This window comes from Mastigoproctus giganteus, chromosome 12 (assembly GCF_048544385.1).
Source record: "Mastigoproctus giganteus isolate SK-2022 chromosome 12, ASM4854438v1, whole genome shotgun sequence".
NCBI classification, from domain to species: Eukaryota; Metazoa; Arthropoda; class Arachnida; order Uropygi; family Thelyphonidae; genus Mastigoproctus; species Mastigoproctus giganteus.
Window position 1 is genome coordinate 92,019,665 of NC_143586.1, and position 14,146 is coordinate 92,033,810.

General features: G+C 36.9%; 1 protein-coding gene across 1 annotated transcript in view; it reads right to left on the reverse strand.

The window, feature by feature from the left end:
- The window catches only part of LOC150077275 (uncharacterized), a 133,461-nt gene that overhangs the window by 29,625 nt on the left and 89,690 nt on the right, over window positions 1–14,146 (reverse strand). Inside the window, exon 7 of the mRNA XM_090385837.1 lies at window positions 12,819–12,939. Within this exon, the coding sequence (XP_090241963.1) occupies window positions 12,819–12,939 (121 nt within the window). The remainder of the gene's footprint in view (window positions 1–12,818; window positions 12,940–14,146) is intronic.

Here is a 14,146-nt window from a genome sequence, read left to right on the forward strand (position 1 = left end):
GCTCGTCGTGAACAAATGTTATTAGTGGAGTCCCTCAGAGTTCAGTGTTGGGTCCATTGTTTTCTGTATTTATAAATGATATTGATGGTATATCAAGCTTAATGTCCAAGTTTGCTGACGATACAAAGGTTGGCAGGGTTGTTAAGGACACTACTGATGTTATGCTGCTGCAACAGGATCTGGAAAGGTTGAGCAGTTGGGCTGAGAGGTGGCAAATTAAGTTTTTACATTGACAAATGTAAAGTACTACATATGAGGAAACAGCAACCCCAGAGCAACGTATCATCTCTGTTGTAATACACTGACAGTGGTAGAGAATGAAAAGGACCTGGGGGTAATTGTACAGGCAGATATGAAGTTCTCTGAACCATGCAGATGGGCTGCAAGAGTAGCTCATGGTGTCTTGTCAATGATAAACAGGAATTTTTCTAGCAGGGATACGGTGATTATTCCCTTGTAAAAGGCAATGGTCAGGCCACACCTTGAGTACTGTATACAGGTCTGGAGGCCTCATTTCAAGTAGGATGTAGAGCTGCTGGAACGAGTACAGAGAAGGGCAACAAGATTAGTGAATGGAACAAAGGGGTTGCTCTTATGAAGAAAGGATTGTTTTGCAAATTACAGTGTCTGGAGACTAGGCACTGGCGAGTTGATCTGATAGAGGTGTATAAAGCCTTGAATGGTTTGAGCAAGCTCAATACTGATGGGATTCTTTCTCTTGCTTAGAATAATCACCTGAGAGGGCATAAATTCAAATTGAGGAAAGATAGATGTGTGGAAATTTGCCTTTAGCCAGTGGGTAGTTGGTTGGTGGAACAGGCTTCCATCCCTTGTTGTGGAAGTTGATAGCCTAAATAAATTTAAGGCTCAGCTGGACAGGTATTTCGACAAACGGAGTGGTGAAGTGGAAGTGTGTTTTTTTGGCTAATTCTGCATAAGCTTGCTTTCTTGAATCATATGCCTCTGCTAATGCTACTTACAGGAAAGAAAATACAGAAGTTCAGCCATTTGATTGGGTTAGTAAGAAAGTGAGTGGTTAAAGCATGGCTTCAATATATGCTTCTCTATCGATTGTACCAAATCACGATAAATCAGCAATTCTTTGAAAGTCGCATGGAAATTAATTTGGCTAAAGAAGACAAGCAAAGCAGTTCAGATTGAAGAAAGTATCATTGCCTGTTGGGCGATGATAAATATCTTAGAATTGCCCTGGGAGAAACTAATGTACACAGAGGAACTGTTCTTTCCCAGCATTTACCTTTGACAATTCAGAACGTTCAGAAGGAATTTGCGTGTGACTTCGTTCATGGTGGCAACAAGCGAGCTCAGGCAATCTGACCCATGTGGTGTTATTCCACATCTCCTTTATGTAGCAATGACGGTAATCAGATTGAGAATGAGGGACTCTGACGGTGGCTTTCAAATACATAGGCAAAGATACAAAACTGATCTGCAAGTAGGTTCAATCCAAAGAGTACATTAACAGCTGTATCAAAAACAATTTGGCCTTCCTAATGACAATTCTAAACTCAACCTACTATTTGGCTCAATGTAAGCATGATCTATTTGCCATGATTAGACAGCTTGGTAAATCTACAATTTTCTCGACTCTGAGTAGCAATGAAATCGGTTGGCTGCACTTGCCTCAGCTATTGAGCAAGTTACAGAATAAAGGGTGCAATATTAGCCAGGATGATGCAAGCGATATTGACCACATGCAGAAGGTGACAATAGTGAACGAAGATGCTGTAACTTCTGTGATATATTTCAAGGAGATTGTGAATGTAATTATGAACACTGCAGTCAAAACGTTATAGCCCATTTGGTCAGTTTTACATGGTCAACTTTTTTTAAGTATATAGAATTTCAACATCATGATAGTCCACAAGTGCACATTTTGCTGTGGCTAAATAACACCCAAAAAAGATCATTTGGGCAAGAAAAAAGATGGCATTGCAATGATCAACAAAGTAGTGTGCCTGCTTGTGAAGCTTTGGGAAGCATCAAGCTTCAAACTCACGCATTCATGTACAAGAAATTACAAGAAAATAACACTGGATAAATGACAGACGTGTTGATTTTAAGCAGGATTCATGCCTTGTTACATGAATGGCTTCAAATTGATAAAATTGTGTCAACATGTGATTTTGCAACATGTCATTTCCGGGTTTGATGATCAAATCGACAAGCCAGAAATTGTCAAGTGACCTCATTTCTATGCAAAATTGTGATTTACATAGAAATGAAACGTGTTTGTCAATCAAACTGGTAATGCTGTAAACTGACATCATTGACACCTCTTTCATCCCCATGGAATTCACTATTCTATTGCAATTTTGCAACACTCCATTTTCGTGTTGCAAAATGGTCATTACCAATTTGTTGATTTGATCAACAAACCGGAAATTATGACAAATGACATTTCTGTGTCACAAATTCGTGACAATTTGGGTGTACTTCAGTCTGAAATTTAGTAGGCACTGCCAAAGATGTTTTCACATCAAAAAGTCTATTTGAAGCACAATTCATGCCTTGTCACATGAATGGTCATGCGACATGTCATTTCCGTGTCGCAAAATCGGCATTTGCAGTTTTTCGATTTGATTGACAAACCGGAAATGATGTCAAAGGACATCATTCCTAAGCAAAATCGTGATTTCAAATCTACAAACCGGAAATGACATCAAATTATGTAATTTCCCATCATTGACATCTCTTTCATCCCCTTGGAGTTCACTATTCTGTCAATTTTGCAACACCTCATTTCCAGTTTGTCAATCAAGTCAACAAACTGGAAATGACGTCCAGTGACGTCATTTCCATGTTGCAAAATCATAACTTGGTTTTACTTCAGTCCGAAATTTAGGTGCCGCCAAAGATGTTTTCACATAAAAAAAAAAATCTCATCTCATCTCAACCATCATACATTTGTCCAGTTCTTCCTTGAATTTATTTAAGCTATTAACTTCCACAATGACAGATGGCAGTTTGTTCCAACATCAAGGTGAGAGTCCCCCCCCTCTGTTACCCCCACCAATGTTGTTGCCCATCTTTGTACTCGTTCTAGCAACTCTACATCCTTCCTAAAATTAGGCCTCCAGACCTGAAGGCAGTACTCAAGGCACAGCCTGACCATTGCCTTATACAAAGGGATAATCACCTCCATATCCCTGCTAGCAAAATTCCTGTATATCATTGACAATACTCCATGACCTGCTCTGGTAGCCTGTCTGCACTGATCAGAAAACTTCATATCTGACCACACAATTACCCCTCCCCCAGGTCTTTTTCACTCTCTACTACCCTGAGTGTATTACCACACAGTTCATACATTTCTCTGGGGTTACTACTACTCATATGCAGTACTCTTAATTTGTCAATATTAATTTTAGTCGTCACTTCTCAGCCCATCTGCCCAACTTTGTATCATCTGCAAACTTCGACATTAAGCCTGATATACCTTCATCAATATCATTGATAAATACAGAAAACAACAGGCCCAACACCAAACCCTCGGGGACTCCACTAATAATATTAGTGCATAAAGAGCAGTGTCCACTGATTACTACTGTCTTCTCCCACTCAACCATCCTTTATCCATTGTAGCAACTTGCCCTTAATGTCACACTGCTCCAATTTGTATAGTAGTCTTCCATGTGCAACAGTATCAAAAGCTTTTCTGAAATCCAAGTATATGATATCAAGATTATTTTTTGCATCCAGTTCCTTTGTGACCACATAGTATCCAATCAGATTGCTCAGGCAAGACTTCCCTTTAAGAAACCCATGCTGTGTCTGAACTGTAACTGCAGTCTTATCTAGATGATCCTGCAGTGCTTCTTTAACCAGTAACTACATTATTTTCCCCCAGAACAGAAGTTAAACTAACAGGTCTTTAATTACTCGTATCACCTTTTGATTTCTCTTTGTGAATTGGGGATTCATTTGAATGTATCTAGTCCATGGGGGCCTCCCCTGAGTCCAAGGATGCTCATAATTATAGCCAAAAGGTTTGCTGGATAGATCCCATCCACCCCAGGTGCCTTTCTTATCTTTACCTTCAACAATTGACTGTATAGGTCAGAGCATTTTACAGCTAGTTATCATTATCAGTAATCATTTAGCAGTCATGTAGGCTCAAACCATGGTCAAATGTTGTAAATACTTATACCAGTACATGGTTGCCATACTTAAGTTACACATAAGCAGAACTACCTAACATCAGCTTTAAATGCATTGGTTAAATTCATTAGGTCCACAATTAAAAAAAGAAAAAAAAAAAAGAATATCTATATATCTGAAAGATAACACAAAAAACACTCAAATTCGCACATCTACCAATTTAATTAGGTGAATGTGTGATACTGTTCAAAGAAAATGACTGGAAAAGTGGGCTTTAGGGAAATTTGGTATTTGCATCATGAAAATGCCCCTACACTGATGGCACTTTCATTCAAGAATTTCTTGTGAGGAACTCCATCACTGTGGTCCCTTATCTTCCATACTCACTGGATTTTTTTTTTGTTTATTTTCCAAGCTTAAGACCTCTTTAGAGATTACAAATATGCAATGACTGGGGAAGTTATTCAGAATGCAACACAGGAACTATTGAAAGTTCTAAAAGAAGCCTAAAAATAATGCTCCTAGAAGTTGCAGAAGCATTAGAATTGGTTTATACAGTGTCAAGGAAAGTACTCCAAAGAAAAAGATCCAACCAAATAGCTAAGTTTTGTCATTTCCCAAATATTAGTGCACTCCAAATTTTGATTACACCTCATATACTTTGAGGTGTAATCATGTATATACGTTGAATATACATTAGCTATTATTTGGGATATGTTAAACAAAAACTCTACACCAATTAATTATACGAAGCTACCTATTAAGGAAATTTTTCACCTAATTAAACTGTTAGTTGCGGCTAACTACATCACCTTTCGAGACAAGGTGTACAAACAAATTTTTGGATTACCAATGGGTTTGAGCCTGAGTGGCTTAATGTCAGAGATCTATCTCTCAACGATTGAGCAGATACATTTGACACCTTTTCGAACCCGTATCACATACCATGCGAGGTATTTAGACGATGTTCTAGTTATTACCGATAGTAATACTATCCAAGACATTTTACATTCGTTTAATAATATTCATTCTAGACTCAAATTTACATTGGAAAGGGAGGATATGGATACAAAGTCATTAAACGTTCTAAATTTCACGCTTACCCGGGACTCGAATAAAATACAATTTAGCATCTATCGAAAACCTACAAACACCGGTATGCTTCTACATTATAATAGCTATCACCCATTCACCTACAAAAGATTATCTTTAATCAATTTCTTAATGCCTATAAATATTCAACGACGGATTCTGCTTTGGACTCAGAAATACAAATATTAACTAGCAGATTCTTAAACAGGGGTTATTTCATTACCACAATAAACCGAATTAGGGTACAAGCTAAGGATAGGATACAAAATACTATACCAATCAACAATAGTAATATCAAAAAATACTTTATTTCTGTCCCATATGTTGAACAGTGGCACAAACAGCTTAACAGATTCTTTAAAGATACCGAATTTAAAATTGTAGCTAGACCAATACGGAAGTTACACACTATACTGAACAATCGCTCGGTCCTTTCAGTGTTCGCAACACAAATTAATAATCTGGTATACATTTCTTGCGGTGATTGCGACTCGTCTTATCAAGGTTTGACCCGATTTTCTTTCTTTTTTTTTTATGAGAACCCCAAACACGAGAGGTATTAGAACCTATAGTACTTAGTACCGTGCTTGGGTTGGAGGTTGAGAAGCCGAAAGAAGATATTTGTTGATATTGGACTTGAACTTCTGTAGATTGTAATTTTCAAGAAATACGTATGAAGGAAGGTTGTTCCAGAAAACGGCAGTTAAATGAAGAAGATGAAAAGTTGGTTCTGTGGGTTTGAAGTTGGACAGTAAATGGATGCTGGCTGGTGGCAGCACGTGTTCGGACTGTTTTGAAAGAGCAGGAATTATAGAAGCCAATTCAGAAGAACAGTGCCCATGGAAGTATCTCTAGAAGAGGCATGCAGCAGAAACAGTAAGTCTATGAGAAAGCAAGTGGAGAGACTCTGTTAGAGATGAATTATTAATTAACCTAACTGCCCTCTTCTGAATGGAATCAAGAAGCCTGAGAGAGGTTTTGGGGGCACCACCCCAGATGTGGGAACAATATTCTATGGCAGGGCGGATTTGCGATTTATACAGAGTGAGCAGCTGTTTGGAAGAAAAGTAACGCCGAGAGCGAAAGAGAAAACCAAGTTTTTTAGATGCAGAGGAAGCAATATTTGTAATGTGCTTGTGCCAAGAGATTAGAAGTCAGGGTAATCCCCAAAAGAGATATATCATTTTGCCTAGAAATCGGAGTGATATATCACTCCGATCCCAAAAGAGATATATCATTTTGCCTAGAAATCGGAGTGTCACTAAAGATAAGCATAGGAGCAGAAGAATCCTTTTTTTCGAGATATAAGACAAGACTGAGTTTTAGAAGGGTTGAAATCAACTAAGTTGTCTTTGCCCCACTGGAGAATTACCTGAACATCGGCATTTAAGGAATTGGCAGCAGATTTTCGAGAGCTTTGAAGCTGATTGAGCAGGACAAGATTTCTCAAAATGGAAAGTTGAATGCAATGTGCTATCATCGGCAAAACTATGGATAGGATTTCCAGTCAATGGAAGAAGGTCATTGATATACAAGAGGAAAAGAGTGGGGGAAAGAACTGAACCTTGGGGGACACCGGCATTAGTGGAGAAGTTAGAAGACAGAGCTATCTACCATCACCCTCAGTGAGCGATCAGAGAGAAAACTGGATAACCAATTACTAAAAACAGTTGGCAAACCATAAGATGGAAGCTTGTTTAGAAGACCTTTATGCCAAACACGATCGAAAGCCTTTGAGATATCAAGTGCAACTACTTGTTTCACCAAACCTTTCCATTGAATTAGTCCATAAATGGGTATCATAAGCCAGAATATCACCAGTGGATCGACACTGATGGAATCCATACTGGCGATCGTTGATCAGACGGAAGGTTTCTAGGTAGTTTAAGAGGTTACGGTTAATTGATATCTCCATTACTTTAGAAAGAGTAGAAGTAATTGCAATGGGACGATAATTGGATGGGAGGGATTTGTCACCCTTTTTAGGAACTGGCTGGATATGAGCAAATTTCCAAGCAGAAGGAAAAACACCTTTGGAATAAGAAAGTGAAAAAAGGCGGCAAAGAATAGGATTACGTTCGGGAGCACAGGTTTTGAGAACAAGTGGAGAAATACCATCGGGAATTGGAGCTTTCTTATCCTTGGCTGAAGTGACAACAGAACCATCTGGTTTGGATAGAGGTGGGAGCAGAGATGGGCAAAAGTTGCGGCCAATAGCTTTGGCAAGAGACCAGAATGTTCGGCTACTATTAGGGCAAGAAGCAAGTTTTCTACTCTTAGCCTGTTCAAACTCTAGTTTGGACTGATTAACAATTGCTTTACAATTGTTACGAGCTTTGGTGTACGCATAAAATGAAACTGAAGAATTAGAAACGAGTCAATTACGATATGCAATATTCTTCTCTTGAACAGCTTTAGCACATTTATTGGAAAACCAAAGTTTAGATAAAGGACGAGATTTTAAAGTGGAGTGTGGGATAAAGGATTCCATTCCTGCAAGAATAATTTCACTGATAAGATCTGAGCAAACGTTGACATCAGAAGTTTTGAAACAGTAATCTGACCAGGGAAAAGAAGTCTCGCAGGTCATCCCATTTTGCATTCTTGTAATGGCAAACAACACGAGGTTGGGAATAGCCATGAGATAAAGGTTCCATTGGAGAAGAGACAATCACCAAGTTGTGATCTGAAGTGCCTAAGGACCTCTCACTTCGACCTTGTACTTAAAAGGGTTGTTTGTGAGAAAAAGATCAAGCGTATTGGCTGTATGATTAGGATTGTCCGGTATTCTTGTAGGTAAATGAACAACCTGTGCTAGGTCATTAGTAATTGCAAAAGCCTCAGCCTCTCAACCTGCTGGGTCGGTGTGACTAGAAAACGGAAGCCAGCTGGAGTTGTGAACGTTAAAATCACTAAGGAAAATTACCTCACTGTTAGGAAAGTTGGACTGGAGAAAGTCAAGTTGCAAAGAGAGGAAGTCAAAGAGCTCCAAGTGATTAGTGGAGTTGGGAGAACGGTAGAGACAACAGATGAATTTGACACAATGAGCTAGAGAGATTTTAAGCCAGAGAAGATCAAAGAGAGGAGATTCCAAATTGCCAAGTCTCTGACAGGGAATATCAGAACGGACATATGCACAAGTACCACCTTTGAGGTGAAAGGAATCATACAGCAAATAATTTGGACATCTGAGATGAGCAGTAGTTGAATCAACTGATAACTGAGATTCAGTCAGAAAAAGTACATGGGGTTTGGCAGACTGCAAGTGGAAATGGACATCGTTGACATTAGAATTGAGACCACGTATATTTGTGAAATGAATTAGGAAGTCCTTGAATTAGGATTTAGGAAATGAATTAGGATTTTCTCTTAATATTCGTGTAAATCAACATGAAGCCTCAGTTCGTGCTTCTCGTTCAGCGTCAGAATTAGCCTTTCATGCCATTAACAAAAAACATACTTTTTTATTTAACGATGCCAAAATACTTAACGTTCAACGTAATTATGCGTGACTATTAATTGCAGAAACAGTTGAAATTAAATTACACGAGAATTCTGCTAATGTTCGGCGGCTATATTTGATCTCAGATGCGTGGACCTTTACGCACATGCGTGAAGACAAATAATCTCTATTTAAGTATCAGGTTTAACCTGATTCGGTAATTTTCATTCCTGTGATCATGACATACGGTCAAAAAGCGTTGTCAGCTTCAGGAAGGAAAATCGTTTTGAATATTTTCGTTAGATTCTTTTAATTGCGTTAATTTGATTTTTAATTGTTTTAAATTGATTATTTAATTATATTTTACTCTAATGTACCGGTAAGTTGATTTTTTCGTTTTTTCCGGTTTAATTTCTGGAGGGTATCATATGGAAGTGTTCTACGCACTATATTGAGGTAAACTCCTCTTATTTATTATACTAATTTTTTTTTTTTTTTGAAATGATCTCAAAGAAATCAAGTGAGTCAGCTCACTTGATGCTTAGTGCTAATAACACAAAGATGAAAAGCTATTAGAAAAAAAAAAATTGTCATTGGAAACTAAATGGGACAATGCTAGCATTTATGCTATATTTAGTAGTTTTGAGCAATCTGAAAATTAACAATATGCAAGCTGTTATCATAAATGATATAAGTACAATATGTGCATAGTTTTTTATAATTTTATGATAAGTTCCTTGCATTTTCTTAGATTATATTCATAGAGTTGTGTATGAATATGCCATATGTATACTGTTTGTTTTATTATACCATATAAAACAATATATATAATTTATATATTTAATGGTTTAAATATTCTGCTACATTCAGTATTGTTATATAAAGAAATAGTTTAAAATCAGATGGGAAACGAACCAGTTAAAATTATTTGCATTTTTTCCTCTGGATAAATTTCTCCTGCTTAATGCAGGTTCTCTTGGCATACTGTTTTTATGGCCCCAATTAAGAGAGCTAAGTGGAAGATGCCTGTACAAATATGGTAATAGTAATGGGGGCATGTGATGCAAGAAAGCGAGTGTATAATAAAAAGAAAAATACAAAAAAAACCACACAAAAATTCACACATTGTCCAGTTCCTCCTTGAATTTATTTAAGCTATCAACTTCCACAACAACAACAACAACAACAGACAAAAGTTTGTTCCCACAATTAACCACCCACTGGCTAAAGGAAAATTTCCACACATCTATTCTACAACTATCTTTCCTTCATTTGAATTTATGCCCCTTCAGGTTTGTAATCTGAGCAGGCAGAAAACTCCCATCAGAATTCAGCATGCTCAACCCATTCAAGGCCTTATACACTACCAAACTATCTTCTCCCACTAAACCACCCTTTTATCCATTGTTGCAACTTACCCTTAATACCATACTGCTCCAATTTGTATAGCAGTCTTCCATGTGCAACAGTGTCAAAAGCTTTCCTAAAATCCAAGTATGTGATATCAAAATTATTTTTTACATCCAGTTCCTTTGTAACTAGTTTGCATTCAGTTCCTTTGGATACTATGTAACCACATCATAGTATCCAATCAAATTTGTCAGACAAGACTTTCACTGAACAAACCCATTCTGTGTCTGAATTATTACTGTAGTCTTGTCTAGATCTGCAATGCATCTTTAATCAGTGACTCCATTATTTTCCCTGGAACAGAAGTTAAACTAACTGGTCTGTAATTACTTGTGTCACCCTTAGAACCCATTTTGTGAATTGAGGATACGTTTGCATATCTCCAGTCCGTGAAGACTTCATTGAGTCCAACGATGCTCTCATAATTATGGCTAAGGGTTTGCTTACTTCCTTTGCTGCCTCCTTTAATATAACAGGATAGATCCCAGGTGGCTTTGTTTTCAACAATTTCTCCTCCACTTTTCTCTCAGTTATTACAAAATCATGAAGCACTCTGTTCAGTTCAATAAACCTCTGGTATTTTCCTCCCTTAATAACTCATGTGTGAATGTAGATGCAAACTACTCATTCAGATTATCAGCTGTCTGAGCAGGATCAACAGTCCATTGATATCAAGTGGACCAATCTGATTCATCCCCTTCCTTCTAGAGTTTATATAAGTAAAGATGTCCTTGCTGTTTTTCCTAGTATTTTTTGCCAAAAATGTCTCGTAATCTGCCTTCTCAGCCTAATCTCCTTTATGACTTATTATAAATAATCTATTGGTATCTAATAGATGTCATGTGAGTAGATATGCCCGCATTTAGGGACATAAGTATCAGAAAGTTAAGGGTGAAATGCTAACTAAAGATGTCGTTAAAAGTAGGTGATATTGTAATTGGCACTATAAATTTTGTAAGTGAGTTTTTGCTAGTACAGCAGCAACCCCACCTGGACATTATGAAACTGATATGCACTTCTCTTGTCCTTTAATCATTCTTTTAACTAAAAGGCCCTCTATTGGATTAATGATATGTTAATTTACTCAAAAACAGCATACTGTATGTTGGGTGCTATGTTAAAATGTCAAAGAATGTTTTCTAGACAAGATCAATTCATGTCTTCTCCCCATAAAAATAAATTCTATTTGCAAAAAATTAAGGTGTACATTAATTACAGACTGGATATTAACCATCCAGCATATCTCTTGATATTTTAAGGAGTCCTTATGTGCTGTAATGTAATAACTAGATCGTACGTATAGCTTAGCTTAATTTTCAGCACTCACCTCATAGTAATCCGCTTAGCTTAGCTAAGCGGATTACCTCATAGTAATCCGCTTAGCTTAGCTAAGCGGATTACTATGAGGTGAGTGCTGAAAATTAAGCTAAGCTATACGTACGATCTAGCCATCCAGCATATGTAATAAAACATTTTTGTTTTCTGGATTTAAAATCAAGAATGTGTGGAATATTTTCTTTAGATGTGCATGATATATAATACAGGGCACTAAACCATGTAAGATAAGTCTTATTGATACCATATTTAATCTATAACTGCCTGAAATGGAGTCTGAACATGATTATCTGTCATAAACATGTGGTTATTAAACGTACAAGTTAGTGCAAACGCATCATTAGTACACAGCTAAACTCTGAATTAGCAAAAAATATGCAAAGGGGGCATCATTTAAGTTATATCTCATATTGTGAAATACCTTCACAACGAGTTGCCATAATATTGCACTACTTCGAATAAGTAACGCTTCACTAAAGGAGAAGACTGTTACTTATTCTCAGCAGAATACACCACCCAGATGGCACCGTTTCAGGGCTATTTGGCCATTCTTCGGTGGGTGGGTAGGTACCCTAGTGATGCAATGATGACAAAACAGTTATGAAGTATAACTCACAATAAGAGAGATGCCTGATGGTGTATAATATAAATTAAGACTGAAATACGTTAAAGGCTTTAGCCTCAGGCTGCGAGAGATTTAGACAATGTACAAGTTAGTGCAAACGCATCAAATTAGTACACAGCTAAATTAACTTAAACGATGCCGCATTTGCATATTTTTTTACTAATTCAGAGTTTAGCTGCATACTAATATGATGCATTTGCATTAACTTGTATGTTGTATAAATCTCTCACAGCCTGAGGCTAAAGCCCTTAACATATTTCAGTTAATTTATATTATACACCATCAGGCATCTCATTTGTGGAGTTATACTTCATAACTGTTTTGTCATCATTGCATCACTAGGGTACCTACCCACCCACTGAAGAAAGGCCAAATAGCCCTGACACAGTGCCGTCTGGGTGGTGGTATCCGCTGAGAATAAGTAACAACAATCTTCTCCTTTGGTGAAGCTTTACTTATTCGAAGTAGTGCAATATTATGGCAACTCGTTGTGAAAGTATTCACAATATGAGATATAACTTAAACAATGCCACCTTTGCATATTTTTTGCTAATTCAGAGTTTAGCTGAGTACTAGTATGATGTGTTTGCACTAATTTGTACGTTGTCTAAATCTTTTGCAGTCTGAGGCTAAAGCCCTTAACGTATTTCTGACATAGTTATTTTATTTCATTTGTTGATGGTAACAAATAAATGTCTAAAATTTAAAGAAAAAACGAGGTAACTGGGTACATTTTTCACAACCTTTTTTTTTTTATAAAATACATTTAGTACTTGCTAAAGCCACACTTACTTGCATTTATTAAATACTGGAATATAATGCATAATTGGAAAGTTCACAGATGAGATATTCCTTGGCCACTGTTTACTTATTGTGCTGATTATTTGTCTGTCACATATGGCTCTTTTGATAACTATATAAAATATAACCATATATATGCAGGTATGAAGTCAAAATATTCAATTTCCCCACATATCTCTTTAAAATACAAGTAAGGTTCAGAAAGTTCCAATGATGATGGCATTGCACTAATTTGGTAGTAGTAATGTGAATTTCATGATGTTACTGACTTATTTTCATTTTACTATTATGCAATTTTTCCAATTTTGGCACAGCTTCTGGAAATATTTTTATAAAATTAATTGTAGGGCATTAATCACTGATAATCTGGCCTTTTTATGACTGGTGAATTTGCATTCCTTGAGCATTATCTGAAGGGATGGAAGTCGAATTACAATAATTCGGAGTGTAATGGACTTTGATAACAGTTACCCGAGTGTCCACCAATCTCTTTGCTCTAATGGTCCAGTGAAGTGATGGTGGTTGTGGTGCTGCTCTGTCATGAAACCAAAGCCAGTTCTCATTAGTCAGCAACTTTGGTAATTTTTATTGGATAGCTTCCTATAGCTGATGCAAGACCTCTGGTAGGAAAGAAAAAGTAGAAAATTTTAAGGAGTAATTTGGTCTCTTAAAGTCTCTTAGGCACAACTGGAATTAATTCCACTTATTATACATAACTGGAAGTGACTCAAAGTTTGAATAGCATAAAGCTTAATAACTGCAATAAATTATCTTCCACTGTGGCTGAGACAGTGTATGGTAGAGTTCAAAACTGGATAGCACTTTTTTGGCAATGGGAAAAGTATGAATGATTGGAGAATTATTTTCTTGGCTGCAGAAAAAGTTCACTTCCTTACTCTTTGTTTAGCTATTCTAGTATGAATACTAGTTTTTTAAAAATAAGTCATGGTATTAACAGACATGTACATATGGTCTCACAGGTATGGTCTCACAGGCAGTCATGGCCATATACAGGAAGCTTGATGGGCAGCTACTACACTTTCCTTACTACCTTGTTACCTGTTGAAGCAACTTGAAGTGTTTTGTAGACATTTTGCCCAATTTAGGTTAAACTGGATTAAAAGAAACTTGGCTAAATACTTTGGCATATCTGCAAAAAATTTGTAACTATGAACTTAGCTATAATTCTCTTGGCAAAATGTGGCATAATCTCATGTTTAAATACCAACATTCCTGCTAACTAATAAACTATGTATTACCTGTTCTCTAATTTACTACATTGTTTTTGTTTGCTTTCTTTTCTGTTGTGTTATACACAA